This window comes from Chaetodon trifascialis, chromosome 20, assembly GCF_039877785.1.
Source record: "Chaetodon trifascialis isolate fChaTrf1 chromosome 20, fChaTrf1.hap1, whole genome shotgun sequence".
NCBI lineage: Eukaryota > Metazoa > Chordata > Actinopteri > Chaetodontiformes > Chaetodontidae > Chaetodon > Chaetodon trifascialis.
Window position 1 is genome coordinate 10,019,091 of NC_092075.1, and position 21,574 is coordinate 10,040,664.

A 21,574-nucleotide genomic window follows, 5' to 3' on the forward strand; every position below is an offset into this window, starting at 1 on the left:
CCCTGCCTCCTGTAATTGGCATGCTTTTGAAGTACAGTAGCAGGCCAGTCACATTCACATTTCCTTTCCGAGCCCACATGGCTCTCCTGCGGGACAGACGTCTTGTCTGAATTAGTGAATACATCGGTTCAGGCGGGGGCTCCTGGGATTGACGACTTCACATTGACAGGATTTCAGAGCTATGATGTGAATTTTTTCCTTCTTATAACTGGATATATGCAAGATACAGTAGTTCTGCTGGCCCATGTACTCTTGCTAATACAGGTCATTTCTTTTCTAAGAGAATGGGGCCTCTCCCAAATGCTCACAATGGTTGTCAATCAAACTGTGGTTGAAAGCCACTATATGTAGATTTACTTAAGAACTGTACTATACTTAGTAGTTAGATAAAGATAATAAAATTTGGAGATACTTTACTCGTATATTCAGAGATATAGTTGCTTGCTTGTTCATTTAAAGATTCAAATTTGACATGAAAAACAAATGATTAAACACATTGAGATTAAACCTGTGGTCCCAAACCATTTGGCTTTTAACTTCTCACAAAAACAGTGTTTAGCTGGATGTCTGGGTTGTTAGCGGTTTTACCAAAGGATGATTTCCCCTCTGAACTTCTCACATGGCTTCATTTAAATACGTGCTTGAGGCCCAAAGAGATGAAATTAACCAGTGTTTCACAGAAAAAGTGAAGATTAGCGAATACTCACAAAAACTGAAACCAGATTTATGCACCAGAACTTTTTTCATCTTTTCTCATTCGTCTCCCAATTCGGCACGGTGGAAACACTGTCGCCTCACAGCTAGAAGGTCCCGGGTTCGTTTCCCGCTGTGGACGCTGGCGGCATGTCCTCCACCATGCCTTCGGTGCCTGCTGCTTGAAAAAAAAACCCCACTAAAAACATGCAAGAAGATCAGCACCTGACCAATGGTGACGAAAAGAACTGGGTCCCCGGGCGCCGGTCGGATGGCAGCCCACCGCTCCTGGTCTGTCGCAGAGGAAGGACGACTAGGTTGGGTTAAAGGCGGAGGAAAAATTTCACCAGTGCATGGCGTGTGTGTGCATGTGGATGTTGCTGTGTGACAAATAAAGGGGATTCTTCTTCTTCTTCTTCTTCTTCTTCTTCTTCTTCTTCTTCTTCTCCTTCTCCTTCTTCTTCTTCTCAAGACCCTTAGGAGGGCCTTGAGCTCTGAGTCAGGAGCCACTGGACTACCCGACTCTATCCAAAGTGGATAATCCAGTTCCACCTCAACCAGCTACAGTAAAATGCTGCGTACACATTGATGCATTAGTGTAAAAATCTCATTACGGCATACCCATTTGTACTAATGTCTTTATTCAGCTTTAGGATTGAGATATGAGACTTGAATATTTGCAAAAGATTTTCTGGGTCTAAAAACGTCTTCTCCGATGCAGATCTGAAATCAGATGCAGTTTGAAAAATTCCAAACATTTCCTGTTGTTGAAATGGCAAATATGGAGAATTTTGCAGCCATGGCGGAGGTATCCGCTCTCTGTGGGCTTACTGGTATTCGTATGTGGATGGCGTTAGCATGCTAGGCTATAATAACTAACTAGGTCATTGTAATGAGACTGTGTCCTACTGTGATCATCTTAAACTATATATAGTGCAAGCATGATAATGATGAAGTGGCTGTTTTATCTTCAAACCAGTGCACATCAACTCTGCTCGACACACTGAAGTCAGTTTAACTTTAAATGTATCTCCTCAAAGTCCTAATCTCACTTACACAGTAATTCAACCTCTTTAGAGGATGTGATACAGGCAGTTCTTAATCAGCAGCTGGTGTCACAGACATGATTGCAGAGCGTTTGGGGATTTAAGTAAATAATGTCTTCCGGAGATGGTGATTTTGCACACGTTAAGCAGTTAAACATGGAAATCTGTTTTGTTTGTGCACTTCCTGCTGCTCAGTTCACCACATCTGTGTCTGAGCAGCTGATAGCTGGCCGTTACAGTGCACGTTGGCTCTGTCATCGCTCCATGCCTCAGCAAATATTTGAACAGCAATGTTTGCACACATTTCTCGACGCTTTGCATAATGTGCTGCAGGTTTTGTGTAATTCTTGCAGTTAACTTTGTCATTATTATTATTATTATTATTATTATTATTATTATTATTATTATTATTATTATTATTATTATTATCAGTCCAAACAATTCCCTCAGAAATGATTTCTTGTACTTGTATGTAGGTGTTATTTCTTTTTGCAGCGAGATGTGCAGTATTTGAGAGGTCAAAAGGCCTTTTAAGCTAAAGCTTGCGCTCTTCGTTGACAGTTGACACCGTCTTGTTGTTTAGCTTTTGCCTTAGTAGCTCATCAACAGCTTTGCGGAGCCCCAAGGCTTGTCGATGGGTTTAGCAGACCTCAGTTTGGCTCTCTCCTCAGTCTCTTTTCCAGTCCAGTTTCATGTTGCTGCTGGCTTCACCCTCTCTCTGGTTTGCGCTTTCTCATTGCTATGGTGACGCGTTGGCCTGCGACTGACAACACTGTCGCCACACGAGAGGAGTCAAGGGTTACTTCAGAGCGCTGCCGCCAACTATGAGCAGACATCGGCATACAGCACTGTGAACGGTAGACTCGCGTTTTGTGCGGTGAACTCGCTCTGGTTCAAGGTGGATCTGCGCTGTGACAGGAGTCTTTTTATCGACAGCCACTGCAAAACCGCGGCACTTCACTGCTGACGGTGGAGTTCAGATCAAGTTTCGTGTCATGTTTCAGTCTACGGGCTCAATTTCAGTGGTTTCCCTGGCAGCACTCTGCGTCCACATGCATGTGTAAAAAGCTCTGTTGCAATATAGTAGTCCTCTACATTAATACATTAAAATAATCCTTTATTAATCCCACAGTTGGAAATGTGATGTGACAGCAACAAAGTGGGTAGTGTCATAGTAAGAAGAATCAGTTAAAAAAAGCAAGATATGATGCATAAATAAACCATAAATTAAACAGACTTATAATCACATTATTGCATATAGGAAATTTTGATGTTGCCCAATTTAGTATACACTGATATTGCACATGGGTGAATTTGTGAGCTTTGATGTGTGTGGTCTGCTGGGAGCAGTGTTGATTGTAAAGTCTGACAGCAGCAGGAAGGAAGGAGCTGCGATATCTCTCCTTCACACACTGCGGCAGGTGAAGCAGCATGTTTGAAAGAGCTGGTCAGTGCTGCCATCAGAGTGTCCTGCACAGGGGTGGGACATGTTCTCCACCAGGGGTGCATTATTTTCTTATCTTCTAGCCAATCTAAATTCAGTTTTCAAAATGATCAACTGGCAGCTCAGCCTGTTCAGGATTGTGCCACGCAGGAAAATGTCAGGCATCATTTCCTGTGCATACTAATATGACAGCAGCTGTGTTGCAAACACTATCCTTTACAGCGTTTTCCGAGGAGATATGGGATAAAATGAACATGAAATACTCCACAAGTAATCCTGAACTTACAGAATTTATTTATTTATAACCAGCACGATTAGAAGGTCCTATTTTAGAGAGCGTACGGCGTAATTGATGTGAAGCTGTTAGTCAGTAGCATCACATCATAATGACTGCAGTTTCAGACCTGTGGAACTGGACCTGCAGCTTCAGTCAAATCTGCACCACCTGTCATCAACTGAAGTAACAGCAGCAGCGGTTTAGAAGTAGATCTGAAAACGCGTTTGGCCCACAGTGTGCATATTCATTCTGAATGCAGCCCAGTACACCATTTGCGGCCATGAGCTTACCCTCTGTCTCACTGTCTCCTCTGATGGTTTTTGTTTACTGATAAACCCCTTTCCTTCCCTCATGTCCTCGTTATTTCTCTATCATGCTGCCAAAGAAGGCATCGAGTGACTTTGCAATTTTGTGATCTAAATAATAAAACACCATTTTTCTTTTAAATTCCTACGCGCATTGTTATCCACAGTTACAGATTCTCCTCTCTTTCTCTCACCGTGTGGTTATTTGTGTGTTCTCGGTGTCTGACACTGGCTGAGCGACTGTATGTGTATTTATTTTGTAAATGACAGTCCTTTCTCTCTGTTTTCAGACTGCCAAAGGCTACATCCTCTTGTTTGATGTGCTGGGTGGAGGGGATGACAAGTACCTCTATGAGCCTGTCTATCCGAGGTGAGTGCAGCACACGTTCGAACTCTCACACACATTGATGTACAGTGCACATGCTTAGGGAAAGTGAGCAGAGGGGGCCAAAGCTGTAGCTTGCAGGAAGGCTAGACCATAAACAAATCACATACCCCTTAACGAGCCATATAAGCATCATTGTTATGCATGTTATAATGATCTTGAGTGATAACTGTAGCGCACGTACAAAACCCTTCTCGTGCAGTTTGAATTCATCACTCGAAACGGCGAACATGCCTCTATTAGCCCTGCTAGCTCACTTCAAGTTTAGCTTCGACTGCTTGCTTTTCCCTTTTGGGATTGTTTGCTTGCTGCAGTTCAGCTTTGAAGAAGAGCGTCAAGGTCCTCGTTATGGTGTGAAGCGGGCTGAGTCTTGTTAGCAAGTAGCCAGTAGCTGTCTGTCAGCGCATCTGGCAAACAATCCTACGAGGAATACGAGAGCGCTTCACTACTGAATCCTCTTACGTAATACTGTGTTTGCTCATGACGAGGTATGTAATAAATAACTTGCTATGGTTATACGTTGATACAAGCAGGTTTAGCTACCACTGAATGCATGCTTTCTTCTCTTCCTCCACTAATCCTCCCATTTCTGTGCTTTGCATTAAGACGTCCACGTCTTGTGCCACTGTGTCCGCAGTGTGCGTATGTGTGAGTTTCACATTCCTAGACGGCATACCAGCAGAGGTCGGAACAAGTCGGGGCATATTCAGTGATCTTTTTTCAGCTCCGAGTTGATAATGTGTTGCATTTTGAGGAGTTGTCCTCATACATCAGTACCACTAATGTCAATATTTGTGTCAATATATTTGTGTGTTTGCACAGAGGAAGCACTCGTGTCAAAGTGACCCCAGGTTATAAGGAGGAGCAATGTGCCCCTGCCCTGTCTTTAGAGATGAAGAAGCCTGTAGATCTGGAGGCCCCCATTACCAGGTAGTATGAAGTCTTGCATTGTTCCTTTATCTCTTTGTCTGTTTTCCCCCTCCCTCTTTGTGTCTCTCTCTGTCCCTCCCTCATATTCACACAGGCAGAGGCACCCACACACACTGGTTTCATGTTTTTTTACCCCTCCCCTTGTGCACCGCTTCACCATTGTGTACATTTCATATGCAAAATAACACAAAGGAAAGCAAAATCATGTTTTTTCTCTATTTACATTTGTCATTTCATATCCGCTGACATGGATTTATACATTTTGGACATTTTAGAGATTGTAGCATCTGGCCACGGCATGATTTAAACTGTATTCACCTTGTTTTTGGGGATATTTTAAGACATTGCTGCGGCTGTTGAAACTCAAAACTGCCTTTGTGCGTCTGTGAAGGACATTTGGCTCAGAGAGGTGGCCTGAAAACTCTCCTCTTCCTCTCATGGAAAGTCAGCATCAGCGAGACATGGCTGAAGCTAAGCTCCTCCATTCTTTCAGCTGTAAACAGAGAGGCCTGCAGAGAGAAATGCATGAATCTGCGGGGATGGAGGGGGTTGTTTGGAGAGAAGAGTGATGGACAGATGAGTGGAGGTGGGTGGAAAGGCTTAGTGATGATTGATGAAAGGATGACAGAAGGAACATGTTTGATTTCAGCGTTAGCTGGATGGTACGGAGCGTTGCCTGGAGCATTAAAATCAGCCTCGTACGTTTTGTGGTACGTATTTTGACTGTATTCAAATGCTAAAGTATTTTGGGTGTTGAGAACTCCTGACCACATTTCACTGCTCTTCGTCAGTCTCGGTTATCAGTTTAGAGATTGATCGCTTGTCATGTGACCTCATGACTGTCACCATTTTTAGATGGCTCTTTAGACTTTTAAACCGGCGTCACCCGTATGAAGGCAGCAGTCACTCACAACATTCAAAGTTTATTTAAGTGAATCACCTTGATTTCATGAAGGCCTATTTTAAGGGACCTCAAGATCCCTTGTTCTTTGTTATCATGTAGGGCTGTAAATGGGGGTTTTTAAAACCCCCATTTTTTAAAAATTATAACAGCATTGAAGAGAAGAAATAACCAAGGCCAAGGAACAAACACTGCAGTCTGTCAGATAAGAGCCAGTGTCTTCCACCTCCTTGTTGTCTCCTTTGTGGTGGTTCAGTCTTTGCTAATTTCACTTCTTCTTTTTTTCCACCTTCCCCATTATCTCCCCTACGTTCTCCAACTCGACGTCTTTGTTTGCTGAGTGATGAGAACTGTCACTTCACCGGTTTTCTGCCCGACTCCCTTCTTGTTCGGCGTTTTGTTTATCTTGTGTTTGTATTGTCTGCGTCTCTCGCGTCCTTGTGTTCTCCTGTCACATCTCGTCCGCCGCCGGCACTCGACGGAGATTACGGGGTAGTCATCTGAAGGAGAGCGCTCTGTTGGCATTTCGCAGGCGCAGCTCGATTGTGCGGGAGATGAGTGGGCGTCTCCTGCTGTGAAACTACAGTCGTCGCCTCCTCTGCAGCGAAAGTCCGCTCAGCTTCATTTCCTTTGGTTTCTCTCTTTCCGACTCTGACTTCTCCTCTTGGTTGTCCCCTTGTGCTATCTTCAGTCGTGGACCTGTCATACTTTTTGGAAGACAATGAAGCGCTTCACACACACACAAACACACACACTGTTGCTTGTTCCCCTCGTGTATTAGAAGACAAGTGAGAGTTGGCACGGGGAGCTATGTGGCCTCATCACAGCTGGCCAGTAAAAGTTTCAGGCTTCACTCAGAGGGCACAGCTGGATGATGACTAGTCCACTGTTTTCTAACACTCTGCCGTTTGTTATCTCGTTCCCACCCTTCCTACCTACCGCCCCTGCCTGTGTTTTTCTTTTACTACATCCTCCGCAGTTTTTTTTTTTTTTCCTTTTCCTTTGAACCTCAACGCTAATTTCTGCTCTTCTCCTTCCTCCCACCAGTCTGCAGACCCTCCAGGAGGACTTATTGGTGTGCACCGCAGACGGCTACCTCCATGTGCTGCACTGGGACGGGCTCGGCAGCAACGGGCGCAAGGCCATCTGTCTCACTACAATCCCTTTCTCACTAGACCTGCAGTCTGCTCGAGGTCAGAGAAGACTTGATTGTCCATCTTCCCTCATGTTTTGCTAACTTAAGCTCCAGATTCAGTCTTCTTGTTGCATAGAATACTTCAACCTCTGTATGTGTGTGCGTAGGTGGTCCCTCCCTGGACCTGGAGGGAGTGTATATCCGTTGCATGGAGTATTGCGTGACTCTTGACGGCTTTGCTGTGGTGCTGTCTGACGGACGACTTGGCTTCATCACACCGCTCAGCAACACCATCACCACAGATGTAAGGATACTCACAGATACACACTGCTGAGGTTAAAACACATACACAAACACACACATAAAGTTTATTAAGTGGCAAAAGCAGGATTCAAACCCAGATCATGAAAAATGTATAATAGTTATAGGTCTGGAATGCTGATGAAAGTCTTCTTAAATAGATAAATAGGGTCCAGAATCAGATAATAACTGTCTGAAATTCCTTCCTCCTCTGGGGCATTGAAGTTCTTCTTTTCAAGACTTGCCGACAGCCGGCAGTTCTACAGTTGCTCATGCCATCAATATGTACGTGAGCATTAGGGCTGTCTGCGAATATTCTGAATTAGAATATATATTTGACTGTGAAAATTTATATTCAATTGCCTTTAAAAAAAGCAGCAGCAGCAGCAGCAGCACAGCGATGTACAGACAGTAGTCAAAGAAGAGTTTCTTTTGTCCACTAATTCCTTTTATTTTATTTTTTTACCTAAAAAAATCTGTTGAAATCTGATATATTTAAGTCCCTCCAATCATAATGTTGGGTGAAAATAATTCCCAGCTGTACGTGCTGTTCCTCTCCTGATTCGATGAATTAAGAGTTAATTTAAACAATTGATGATTGTTAGATCAGTGAAAGACCAATCAAGAAGGTTTTGGCGGTTTGTTTTTGTTTTTTGGCTTTTTTTGTGTGTGTGTGTGTGTGTTGCGCTTGAACGAAGTATGTTTTACTTTGATAAAATTACTGCTTTTACGAATGGAGTCTGGTAGCTTTGGAAAGAGCGAGGTAACGCCGTTTCTGGTTAAACAAAACTGATCATACTCTTTAAGAAAAAGGCCTGTCTCTGTCCGTAATGCTGTCAGACGCTCAAACAACGGTAGCCTGTCAGTGGCAAAAACAAACACTTCAGTGGCCGTACATTGACGGCGCGCAAACACCTGCGGGGATCATGTTGCAGCCGGTTTCATGGCTGCACTCTCACTAAACACTGGAAAAGCCTCAAAAAGTGATGTCTCCATTAGTCACTTGGACAGAGAAACACGGATAAATAGGGTCCAGAATCAGATAATAACTGACTGAAATTCCTTCCTCCTCTGGGGCATTGAAGTCTTTCAGGACAGCTGGGAAAACTGCAGTTTTCCCAAACAGGAGAGGCACAAAGACCCATTGAAGGAGAACCATCATCCAAACTGATGACGCAACATGTTCGGGTCAGCAGGTTTTCAGATCTTAGAAATAAAGCAGTATTTTTGTTTTTGTTAATATCATGATAATTTGATTCTACACAGGCCTTGCAGCTATTACCTTATCTTGGCAGGATTTAAACAGTAATGACTGCATCAGTAAGACATCTTTCACATCCAAACAGGCACGATGAGCTCACCATTTACAAGCTGTTCGAAAATTGTGGCCAGAAATGATGTTCTTGAAAATGAAAAGTGGGTGTTGAGGTCACATCGAGACATGGATGCGCCCAGATATAAAATGTTAAATTAAAATCATGACCGAGCAGTCTGCTGAGTTTTATTTAGACTTATCAGAAAGTGAAATATAAGTGATGGGATTGAAGGAAACCGCAGTCAGAGCACGCTCTGCTGACCTGCAGCTGATACCTTACACACATTCAGCTATTTGTGATGTATAAAGGTTTCTGGTGTGTGTGTTTGTGTGCGCAGCAGCTGCAGGGCGTCTGGGCAGCAGATGTGACTGATGGCACCTGTGTGGCCGTCAACAACAAGTACAGACTGATGGCCTTTGGCTGTGCCAGGTATGTGTTTGCAACTGTCTCTCTGTCAGCATCCGTACAATACAGCGATGGCAAGAAAACTTGGGTGTGTGTGTTTGCTTGCGTCCGTGTGTTACAGAGATTGATTGTTGTCCGTGTGGTGTGTGTGTGTCCAGTGTGAGAATCTGTCAGTTTGTGTTTGCTGAGGCCTACCTAGTGTGTGCTTGTGCAATCTGCCAGGTTGGCAGGAATTTCTCTTCCTGCTCTCCTTCAAGTTTTTCTATATTTTGTACCTCGCTGAAACAGCATGGGTGCACACACAGTGCTACAGTTCTTTATGTAATTATCGCCTAAACAGTCCTTTGCAGACAATAAGACAAAGCAGAGCCTAAAATCAGATCATCTGGCTCGCTGTACAAGGAGAAACCACAGTGCTGTGTGACCAGCATCTTCATCTGAGTCTTTGAACATTGTTAGAAAACGCCTTTTTAAAAACACCCTTAAGGATAGGAGTGCTTCTTACTGTCGCTGTGTTTTTGAGGTTAACTGTTCATAAGCAGCAAATGAAGAGGTAGATTTAAGCTGTGATTAAACAATTACCATCACACAAATAATGACCATGATTGTGTTGTCGGTATGGAGTTGTTTCATATGAATGTGCACTCACCTGCACAGACATGCAGACATGAGAGTAGTTCAAAGCATGGAAGTGTAGCTTGGAGCTGTTGCTCCATAATTACAGCCGCAGGTCACTTCCACCGCAGCAGCGTTTCTGTTTATGTGTGTTACTGCGCTCCTCATGCTCCTCCAGGCAACACGTTACGGCTGTTAACGCGCGCTTGTTTTCATTACAGCGGCTCAGTGCTGGTGTACATGATAGACACCACGACAGGATCCATGCAGCTCTCCCACAAACTGGAGCTCACCCCGAAACACTACCCAGGTATCGCCCACATCCCCCCGTGTCTCTTTCCTTCTTCCTCCCTCTTCATCCCTCCCCTCTCTTCTTCTGTCTCTGTGTGTCCCACCACTGCACAAATTCCTCGTTGAGATCACTTGCATTCCTCCAGCTTTCTCTCCTGGGTGCACATGCCTGTGTTCCCCCTTAGTTCACATCTGTTTCAGTCACGCTCCTGGAGTCTCTCACAAAGCCAGAGCTCCCCCTAGTGTGGGAACTGTCATTCAGACCCATATCCAGGCTATCTGCAGGTCCTGAAAAGTCTTTAAAAGCATTCAAAAATGGCCTTAGAAGGTTTTCTTCATGATGTATGTGATTGTATCTGATTGTGGGCTCTACAAATCAAAAGTGGCTTTGTTGCAACAGTGGATTTTACACCTGGGAGGCTGTTCAACCCTCTTTATGGAGTTCACCTTATCTCACCTACGTACAGCAAGTGCTGTCACTACTGCTAGCTGCAGTAGCCAGGAAGCTCGTTGTCTCATAATGGGCGTAAAGGAATTTTGCTTCTTTAGGCCTAAAAGGTAATTTGACAAGCTCTCTGTCCTGATCAGGCTGGACGGTCTTCTGTCTCTCAGGGAACCAAGGTCATAGCAGATGAGCTTTACTCTGCCTCAGTGTCTTGTTTAGGATCCAACACCCAAAAGAATCATCGCAAACGTTTAGATGAGCGAAGAACAACCTTCCTTGGACATGAAGTAAATCTTGTGTGTCTAGTAAGGGTTAAATACGGGAGTGTTTGTGCCAGGAAGTATCCTTCAGAATACGATCAAGCTTCAGTAAATGCCTCTGCGTAAGACACCGAGGTCTCCTGAACCCTCCTCAGTCATGAGTTAACCAGCTCTCAAGATTTCTATTACACTGGCCAAGTGTTCATTTTAGCAGAAATGTAAATAAATGAGTCATTTTGAAATGGATATCCCATCCATCCATTTTCTGATGCTTATCTGGGTCCAGGTTGATTTAATTAATTACGTAATTAGTAAGTATTGTTATGCAATGCTGGGAAGTACAAGAAATGTGATATTATAATAAATAAATCTAACCGTGAATGAAGTGGTGTTTTAACAGAAAGTCATACTCTAGAGGCCATGAATCATGTGGAAAACATTTTTTTTTTCCTCTGTGGTTAAGTTTGAAAACAAAGACCAAACATTAAGGCACAATGCATCAATGAAGAAGACAATATTCAAAAATAGATGAAGCATAAAGAAGCATAATATTGTGTGGTTCAATGTCAAATGTGAGAAGATATTTCACACCTCAAACGCACCATCTGCAAAAGCATTTTTTACAAGTACAACTACAACCGAAGCCTCCTGATTCCCTAGAACTTCTCTTCATCCTTTTCCCGTTCAGACATCTATAACAAGACGGGCCCGGTCAAGCTGATCTGCTGGTCACCTGACTACAGCGTTGCCATGGTGACGTGGGAATGTGGCGGCCTATCGCTGTGGAGTGTCTTTGGAGCTCACCTCATCTGTACTCTGGGAGAGGACTTTGCGTAGGTGGACACACGAATGCACCCAAACACACGAAACACTTCATTTAATGCAAATTCATATCAATCTTTTAATTCATCTTTCCCCTCAGGTATCGTTCTGACGGTACCAAAAAGGACCCCATTAAAATCAGCTCTATGGTAAGTGAATTTATTCGATACTGCTGTGCCATCTACATAAAAACGATGGAGATTTAAGGTGACGGAGACCATTAAATTAATTGAAATAATTATGAGCGATGACAGAAAATCGCTCAGCAAAGTTAAAAGCAAAGATGCGGCGCGTATGTTGAGATTCACTACCTACTTAGTGCCGTTATTTACAAGCAAATTGCTTTTCATTGAAGCGAACAGAGATAACACACAGGCTGTGTAACCGTATGCATGTTGAAATAATTTCTTTCATTTTATTGGAAAAACAAAATTTGCCTGTTCTATATAAAATGTGCTTTTTTGTAAACCATTGTGCTCACTGACTGCCCCGCCCTCTCCAGAGCTGGGGAGCAGAGGGCTACCACCTGTGGGTGCTCCCTAACAAACTGGAGAGGAGAAGGCAGGAGGAGCAGCAGCAGCAGCAGGAGGAGGAAGACGAAGAGGAGGAGGAGGAGATGGTCGCACCTCCTCACTCCTCCCTGCAGGCCGGCATACTGCAGTTCCACTTCATCAAGAGTGCCCTCACAGTCAACCCCTGCACGGTGAGAGGACACATATTGTCAGTTCTGTGAATACGCACACACACACACACACACACACACACACACACACACACACACACACACACACACACACACACACACACACACACATATTAAATATTCATGCCCTGTTTGCTCCTCTCTCGGCCGCACAGAGTAACCAGGAGCAGGTGTTGCTCCACGGTGAAGACCGCCTCTACCTGACCTGCGGTGACCCCACGCAGGTCAACAGCGCCTCTGAAACACACCCGCACACACACTTACACCCGCATGACGGCAGCCCGCTGCACCACCCCCCCAACCCCGACTCCTCTCTCTCTCAGGGACTCAGCACTTTACTGGGACACAAGCACTGGCACGTGGTCCAGGTAAGGATGCACAGCCATCACACCTGGTTGGCTGGGATTTACGTAACTGCGACAGCGTTGAAATGTTTTTTGGCATTCACATTTCCAAAAACGGGGCCAGTGCGGCACAAACGAGCTCCCATAGCACTGCAGCCTCAGGCCATCTGTGTAGAATCAGCAACAGAGGCTTTTAGGGCTGAAATTAACTATTCATTTTTATTATTTATTAATGTGCCAATTTAGTTTTTTAATATTTTAATGGTTTGGGCTACACAACACAGCCCCCAATTATCCAAAAAATATTAAATTTCCTATAATGTGAGACAAGGAATTGCAAGTTCTTACATCTGAGAAGCATCAAATGTTTGCTTAACAAGTCATTGATTATCAATAAAGTTGGGGAATCATTTTCTCCACTATTTCTCATACTTTTTTTGTATTCCTCTAGATTCACAGCACATACCTAGAGAGCAACTGGCCTATACGGGTAAGTGTGGGAATGTGTGTGTTTGTAATTTCTGGTCCATTAGGTCAAGTATCAGGAAGGAAAACGCGCATTAAATCGTCGCTCTCTTCCATGAGGGTTCAGCTTCTGAGCTTTTTGGCTTTGAAGATGATGTCATGTATGAGACACCGCAAACAGGTTATAACAAACATTAATTGCCACTTTGTGTGTGTGTGTGTGTGTGTGTGTGTGTGTGTGTGTGTGTGTGTGTGTGTGTGTGTGTGTGTGTGTGTGTGTGTGTGTGTGTGTGTGTGTGTTCAGTTTGCAGCCATAGACACAGCAGGCCAGTGCATGGCTGTAGCAGGGAGGCGGGGCTTTGCACACTACTCGCTATTCACAAGAAAATGGAAGCTGTTTGGAAATATCACTCAGGTACGTGACGTTATAAACTGGAAGGTGAATATCAAAATGTAAGTCCGACCGGTGGCTGCTCGTTTTACTTCACGCTTTTCGTCCTTCCTGTGCAGGAGCAGAACATGACAGTGACAGGAGGTCTGGCTTGGTGGAACGACTTTGTGGTGGTCGCCTGTTACAATTTCATAGACCAGCAAGAGCAGGTGAGACTCAAAGCGCTTACTTCTTCATTGCTTCTCTTAAATCCCACTCTTTCTGCATGTCAGTCTCATTGCAACACTTCCCTCTCCTGACACTAGTTGAGGCTCTATCAACGCTCAACCAACCTGGACAACGCCTTTGCATCTGTCACCAAGCTGCACTCAGACACTCTGCTGCTCAACGTCTTCAGAGACATGGTCATCCTGTTCAGAGCGGACTGCTCCATCTGCCTCTATAGCATAGAGAAGAGGACCGACAGGTGGGCTCCTGCGTACACGCTACACGTCCAGCCTTAACTTCACAACCCCATAGCCCTCACAGGCACTTACCTGACATTAATCTGACACCAAGGATAAAGTCTGTTGGCTTGAAGCAGGAGTAGCGGTGCTCCACATGGCTTACACATCCTAAATCTTTGCACTCTTTTTTGGCATCACAGATCCAAATTTTGCACGCTTAAAACAAATGCTAGTAATATTAAGAGATAAATAGGATACTGTTCTCCGTGTTTAACACATTTCCTTGCTTTCACGTACTGCAGCAGTAGGGAAATCCCTGGCAACAGTAGTCATAATACTGTGAGGTAATAGTGTTACTCAGCCACATTTTCCCTTGGGAAAAGAGGCTTTTAGTAAGAATGACTGACCTAAAACCCATCACATGACAGAACTGGGCCTCAGCTTTGTGTCTATCTGAGAGTATTTCTGTAATGAATAGTGTTGCACCTCAGAGTTGAAGTCCTTCGCTGGTCCAAAATTTCATGCCCGATCCTGCAAATATCTCGAAATGTAGCACCCAGACCCGTGCAGAACTGAACCTGGCTGGGAGATTCAGACCCTTTCAGACCCAAATTGAACGTTAATTTACACATTCTCATAACCAAATTTTATGTCTGACGTAGTGCATCATTAGTAGCCTTCTTCCCTGAGCCTGGCCACGATGTACGGTCCATCCTCCTTGACAAGAAAGTTGGTAAAATGCATCCATTTTTTCTGTTGTCCCTCTCTAGCTGATTGAAACGTGGCGAATATACTAATTTCAGCTTGAAAGTCCACTTGCTGTCACGGTGGCTTGTTTAGAATCAGCTTTGAAATTTTGTTGCATCTAGTATAATTATTAAGAGCTTTGACTGTTTGCCCTTCTGACCGATAATAATGATTGCTCATTCTTTGCCATGGCTGCCAATGTTAGTATTGCTAATTAGCTATCATCTGCGCTCTCCAAGATGAATCTGTTGTGGCTCTTGTGGTTTTTTCGTCTTATTTCCCAGCCCGCACTTACTCATCCTAATGTCACAGTGTTGCAAGTTACAATACAAACACACACACACACACACACACACACACACACACACACACACACACACACACACACACACACACAACCTCCAAGTTTTTGTTGTAGTTTTTTATAGTTTGCTTCTTTGTTTTTGTGCAGTAGTGTTTTTACAAGGAAGTCATGATTCTGACCCAGAATACGTTTTACCTCTGTTCCACGTTCCAGTCCACACCCGACAGCCAGCGTGGAGTTGTTGCAGGAGGTGTCGATGTCTCGCTACATCCCCCACCCCGCCCTCGTGGTCTCTGTCACACTCACCTCTGTGCGCACAGAGACCGGCATCACACTGAAAGCCCCGCAGCAGGTAACAAGAATAGCACACGCACTGACCTGCGCCGTCTCTGTAGATGCATGTGCGTTCACGTTTTACCTGCGTGTCCACTTCAGGCGTGCATGGCGGAGAGCATCATGTTGAATCTGGCTGGCCAGTTGATCATGCTGCAGAGGGACCGTTCAGGGCCGCAGGTACGGGAGAAGGAGACGCCTGCCAACAACAAGAAGCTGGTGAGTCCAAACACCTCGCTGGATTTGAACTTTTCACCCGCCGTCACCTGTTTTCTTTGATAGTGTCTTAGTCATTGTGAATGTAGTTTAATAAGCAATGCAGTGGTATTACCTGGACCCCCTTATACTGATGAGTTGTGCATCAGGTCCCAGTGACACTTTTTCTTCTCCCCTAGCTACCATTTTGTCCTCCGGTGGTCCTGGCCCAGTGCGTGGAGAACGTGTGGACCACCTGTCGCTCCAACAGGAAGAAGCGCCACCTGCTGGAGGCCCTGTGGTTGTCCTGCGGTGAGGCTGGCATGAAAGTCTGGCTGCCTCTGTTTCCCCGGGACCATCGCAAGCCCCACTCCTTCCTCTCCAGGCGCATCATGCTGCCCTTCCACATCAACATCTACCCTTTGGCCGTGCTGTTTGAGGATGCTTTGGTTCTGGGGGCAACCAATGAGACCGTACTTTATGATGGACTGCAGGGATCCTCTGAGCCACTGGAGGCGCTGTTCCCCTACTGCACTGTAGAGAGAACCTCCCAGATCTACCTCCATCACATCCTGAGGCAGCTGCTGGTTCGCAACTTGGGTGAACAGGTATGTGGAGCCTCGTGTCTCATCATGTCAGCTTAGTGAATGAGTAATCAACACAAACACCCCTAACCAAGTCTAAATGTCTGCTGTGGAGCATGTAGCTGATAATTCAGACAGGTCCATAACATAAAGAACATAAACTAAGTCTTTCTCTCTGCTCCTTAATCCTCCCCCTCCCACAGGCTTTGATGCTGGCTCAGTCATGTGCCTCCCTCCCTTACTTCCCCCATGTCATGGAGCTGATGGTGCACGTCGTTCTGGAAGAGGAGGCGACATCGCGGGAGCCCATCCCCGACCCTCTGCTGCCCACTGTGGCCAAGTTCATCACCGAGTTCCCCCTCTTCCTGCAGACCATCGTCCACTGTGCCAGGAAGACGGAGTACGCCCTGTGGAACTACCTGTTCGCCGCTGTGGGAAACCCCAAAGATCTGTTTGAGGAGTGCCTCATGGCTCAAGACCTGGACACAGCAGCCTCCTATCTGATTATACTGCAGGTAGAGACTGTGGTCAGAAACGCACACTTGACAATGCACGCACTTTCACTGTGTTTCGTGTGTCATGACATCTTAAATCGCTCACGCGGTCTCCATCTTTCTCCTCTTCTGCCTCTCTGTAAAGAACATGGAGGTTCCAGCAGTGAGCAGACAGCACGCCACTCTACTCTTCAACACAGCGCTCGAGCAGGGCAAGTGGGACCTCTGCCGGCACATGATCCGATTCCTCAAAGCCATCGGCTCCGGGGAGATGGAGACTCCGCCCCCAACACCCACCACTCAGGTAAAGAATTTCTTTTTACTTCACCTTTCTTCCGTTCTGTCTGCCGCGGTTGGTCTCACCCCGTCATGCTTTGTACCCACGAACATTGAGCTGTGAACATGAAGTGATGAGTGTGTGTCTTCTGTCTTTAGGAACCCAGCTCAACGGGGGGTTTTGAGTTCTTCAGAAATCGCAGCATCAGTTTGTCGCAGTCTGCAGACTCCATCACTACGGGCAAGTTCAACCTGCAGAAGACCTTCAGTATGCCCTCTGGACCCTCTGTTAAAGGGTATGCACGCACACACACACGCAGTAACATAGATTGCGAGTACTGCTAATGTCTTCTTCAAAATGTTCTCACTCTACATGTTTGCACTCCTTCCTCCTGCCTCGGCCCCTCTCAGTCGGGATGTGGAGTGTGCAGAGAACATGTACATCGACATGATGCTCTGGCGCCACGCCCGCCACCTCCTGGAGCAGGTGCGCCTCCGCGACCTGGGATGCTTCTCCGCGCAGCTGGGCTTCGAACTCATCGGCTGGTTGTGTCGCGAACGGAACCGCGTGGCCCGGGTCGATGACTTTGTCTCGGCGCTGAAGAGACTCCACAAGGATTTCCTCTGGCCGTTCCCTGTCATCCCCGTGGGAAGCCTCAGCTCACCCTTGAAGAACGGACGGTGTCGCACAGGTGAGCGAGGAGCTGGTGAGGAAACTGACTAAACATTTGACAAACGTTTGGCCCTCTCCCAGTATTTCATGCTGTTTTTTTTATTTACTCTAAGTGCTGAGCACCCGGCTGTTGAAGTCACAGTCAGCTGACAGCCTTTTGAACAGCGACATGGACACAGCGCCCCCGCAGGCGGCTCCCACCAACCACACCTGGCTGGACGGACTCAGTCAGAGGGGCAAAGACACGGACATGGCCTCGTCTGCCCACTCCAACCAGCACTCCCCACAGACACACGATGCGTTCTTGTCCCTGCTCACCAACAAAGGTGAGAACAGTGAAACCCGTCCAACTATTAACATTTTGACCATTGACTTTTTTTCTCACTTCCTGTTTTAACATTCGTTCGCTTCTCACCCCTCCAGTGGAAGAGTACAGCGTCGGCTCGGCCACGGACTTGACAGAGACCAGCTCGGTGGTGGATGGCGATTGGACGATGGTTGATGAGAACTCCTCCACTCTGAGCCTGAGCCAGGCCGAGCTGGAGCACATCTCCATGGAACTGGCCAACAAAGGCCCGCACAAGTCGCAGGTGCAGCTCAGGTGAGACGCCATCACTGAAATCTGACTTCTGTGATTCCAGTGCAGTCACTTCAATGTGAAACCAAAGCCAGCGTCTGACAGCTGTGCCTCTCCTTGTCCTTCAGGTATCTCCTTCATGTGTTCATGGAGGCGGGCTGTCTGGAGTGGTGCATAGTGATTGGTTTGATCCTGCGGGACGCCAGCGTCATAAAGCAGGTGATCGGCTTTCTGGACAGCCCCGAGGTTCCTCAAGAAACTGTGCAGAGTGTCCGAAGCGGCTTACTGGCTGTCGACACATGGGCCTCCACAGACTGGTGGGTACAGCCAGAGACCTGTCCAGATGTGTACTTATTACTCTTTCAGTGCTCTTCATTGGCTGTTATTAGCATGATGGGGATTGTTGCTTGGTACATACTCACTGTGCACATTGTGTCCAGAACTGTAATTGTGATTTCTACCTCCCATGGACTCGCAACACTGTAGAACACATTTCCAAATCAGATATATCAGATGCAGAAATCCCTTCTTAAATACAGCAAGTTTTGGAATCAGCATATTTTATGTGATGACGTTCACAGCATCTGTGATCACAATCCAAGCCTGATCGCTGGGAACGCTTTCAGTGCCTTTTAGAATATGCACCCAGTCTTGCCACGCTAACCTTTTTCTCTCCTCTGTCTCATCTTCTTCCAGCTTGGGATACAAACCTTTTCTCAACCTGATCCAGCCGCAGCTGCAGCTGCTGATGGATTCAGCAGCCGGCGAGCAGGTGCAGCCTGAGGCCTTCCAGCCCTCCAGCCAGAGCTCCAAGCTCGGCGGCCCCGAGGGGCTGGGAGGTGCTGCAGTGCCACGGGCGGAGGACAGTAGAGGAGTGGCGACTCCGCTGGGCCTGGCCCTGCCCTCCCTGGAACCTGCAGGCGGTTTTTCCCGCCCCCCCTCTGAGGACTGTGCTCCCGAACAGACAGAGGAGCAGGGAGAAGAGGAGGGAGCCTACGACTGCACCTTGTCCTGAAGCCAGGAGCCTCCTCTGGATCTTACCTGTGAACTTTGGACCGGGGAGGGAAAGAGAGGAGGAGGAAGCAGCAGCAGCAGCAGCATTGGCTTGAAATAGACTTTTGTGTGTGTGCGCGTGTGTGTGTGTGTGTGTGCGTGTGTGTGTGTGTGTGTGTGTGTGTGTGTGTGTGTGCACAGAAAGTACCTCTCCTGCAGGTTCTTACTTAAGTCAGTATTATCCACATTTCAGATTTGCCCTTTGTGTCGACTAGAACCCTGTGGATACTGAGCGACAGACAGAGCGACAGACAGCCGACTGGCACAGACGCATCACAGCACAAGCAGCAGAGACGGGGCTCAGTCCCATGGTCCCTCTGTAACCGGCCTCATTGTACCAAAATGTGCTGTCAGACAAAAGGCCGCCTCTGTCAGTTAGTGCGCTTATACATCAGGTTGTGGTGTTCGGGAGCTGTAGACCAGCGCGAGAAAGCACCAGGTTTTTTGTTTTTTTTAACTTCAAGACAGATGTTTTGTGTTTGTAGCTTTTCTTTGGCGGACGCTCAAGAGCAACTGGAGACTTTGAAATGTTTTTTTTTCTTTTTTTCTTTCACTGTCCAGACAAAAAGCTTCATTGTTCCCTTTGGTTTAAAGGCGCAAGAATCAGTTCAAAGAAAAAAACAACCACCTGTGTGCGATCGCAGCATCATGCTCCGTCGCTAAGCAGAACAAAGCTCCAGTCACGAAGCATTTGCGAGGTGCGTCGAAGTGCGTCTGAGCCGACAGTAAGCGTGCAGGTCCGTTTGTGTGCTCGAGAGGTGTTTCATACTTTCATACCTCATATGATTTTAAAATATTTTGTGATACCTTTTTCAATAATGTAACAGTGTACGAGATAACATTATTTTTCTATCAATTCCAACTTCTTGACTCTCCCTGTAAAAAAAAAAAATGCTCATGGTATGAATTCTGTGTAATTCTTGAGAAGTGACGACCGTAAGATTTCTAAGAAAACGATCTCTGAGAAGAATCCACTGTTGAGAGTGCGGACTAGTTTCTTAAGACTGATCAGTACCTCCGTTCATGTATTTTTCATGCACCGACGCCCCGACTTTGCTGAGGTCCAGCCCCAAAAAGTGTCTGCCAGAGTCGGGCACCTGCTCTTCGTGCAGTCCAGATTTTACACGCCAAGCCCGATCCGTGAGCGGATTTAAGGCTGTCGTCCAGCGAAGGGCTCGGGCAGAACATACGCTACAAAAACCAAATCATGTGATGCTTTATCCAGCTTTTAAACCCGCGTTTGGGCGTCAGGCTCGGCTTGAGAGATCCGACGCGTGTTCCCTATCATGAGCGAGGCAGATCATTTCATATTGTGTTGTTCAAGCCATCCTGCTGTGTAGATTTTGAACCTATCATTCGATTGCCTCGTCAGCAGTGTTAGCGGCGACGCGTCAGTATCGTTGAAAGTGAGGGTGGGATTTCGTTGCGGTAACGTGACCCTCGTCATCCCAGTTCCGTATTTCGTCCAGCTCAGTATGCATATCATCCCTGAACCGCTTGACACAATGATTACTCCACATGCTTTTGTGTTGATTTCTGAGTGCATGTACCGCGTTGTATTGACATGTTTGGTGACTTTCATCACATGCAATTTGTTTTAAGTGTATTAGTCCTCATTATTACTATTATTTATTGGCATTATAGCTAAGTGGTAATAACTGAATTGATGCTCAGTTTGTTTTTATGACTGATAACAACCCCCCCCCCTTTAGTTAATCAAAGGCGTGTATTGGCTCTCTACTACAAGCACTAAAAGGTTCATCACAGATACGTCAGTATTATATTGTGCAATGTATTGAAATGTTAATCAGCTTTATTTTTAATGTTCTCTGCTTCTTTTCAGCCCCTCTTTTCCAGATAGACCAAATCAAATTTTATAGGTTCTTTTCTGCTCACTGGGCGTGGTATCTGTTGAAAAGTAAGGTTCTTCAGCAGTTTCTCTTTTATGAATTGGCTGTAATAGCCAGAGCTGTCACTATTCATGAAAAGGGCAAAATGACATCGCTGTCATCCCTCAACACACAAATCCTGTCGCGCCCTCCGCTCTGAACAAGCCTACAGCTACACGACGCTGCTGCGCTGTAAGCTTTACTTGACTTGAAAACGGTAACATGACGAACCAAAGACTTGACGTCCAGAGGCCTTCTGTTTTAACCGGTTGCTTCATTTGAACGCTTGACTCATTATGCAGGGGGGGGGGGGGGGGGGGACCTCACACACAAACACAAACACACACACACACGTACCCCATCCCTCTCATCAGACTAAAAAAAAAACTAATGCTGACGGCATACGAGAGAATTTCCTACGGAAATGAATATTGCAGATCTTTTTCTGGTTTCCTTCTGTGCGGCGAGGAGCTGTGGGTCATTGGCGTCAGCGCTCCCTCCCTCCTGTGTACAGTTGTAAAAGTATTGCC

The 21,574-nt window shown here is 46.1% G+C and overlaps 1 protein-coding gene across 1 annotated transcript in view; it reads left to right on the top strand.

Moving 5' to 3' along the window:
* The window catches only part of ric1 (RIC1 homolog, RAB6A GEF complex partner 1), a 34,085-nt gene extending 14,330 nt beyond the window's left edge, over positions 1-19,755 (top strand). The window contains exons 3-27 of the mRNA XM_070988686.1: positions 4,056-4,135; positions 4,973-5,080; positions 7,029-7,174; positions 7,284-7,420; positions 9,070-9,161; positions 9,974-10,062; positions 11,437-11,581; positions 11,671-11,719; positions 12,073-12,273; positions 12,429-12,641; positions 13,069-13,107; positions 13,387-13,497; positions 13,593-13,682; positions 13,779-13,939; positions 15,184-15,322; positions 15,406-15,522; positions 15,699-16,106; positions 16,286-16,597; positions 16,722-16,880; positions 17,012-17,148; positions 17,264-17,544; positions 17,639-17,851; positions 17,949-18,126; positions 18,231-18,419; positions 18,799-19,755. Coding sequence (XP_070844787.1) covers positions 4,056-4,135; positions 4,973-5,080; positions 7,029-7,174; positions 7,284-7,420; positions 9,070-9,161; positions 9,974-10,062; positions 11,437-11,581; positions 11,671-11,719; positions 12,073-12,273; positions 12,429-12,641; positions 13,069-13,107; positions 13,387-13,497; positions 13,593-13,682; positions 13,779-13,939; positions 15,184-15,322; positions 15,406-15,522; positions 15,699-16,106; positions 16,286-16,597; positions 16,722-16,880; positions 17,012-17,148; positions 17,264-17,544; positions 17,639-17,851; positions 17,949-18,126; positions 18,231-18,419; positions 18,799-19,117 — 4,113 coding nt within the window. The 3' untranslated portion in view covers positions 19,118-19,755. The remainder of the gene's footprint in view (positions 1-4,055; positions 4,136-4,972; positions 5,081-7,028; positions 7,175-7,283; positions 7,421-9,069; positions 9,162-9,973; positions 10,063-11,436; positions 11,582-11,670; positions 11,720-12,072; positions 12,274-12,428; positions 12,642-13,068; positions 13,108-13,386; positions 13,498-13,592; positions 13,683-13,778; positions 13,940-15,183; positions 15,323-15,405; positions 15,523-15,698; positions 16,107-16,285; positions 16,598-16,721; positions 16,881-17,011; positions 17,149-17,263; positions 17,545-17,638; positions 17,852-17,948; positions 18,127-18,230; positions 18,420-18,798) is intronic.
* Positions 19,756-21,574: the final 1,819 nt, after the last annotated feature.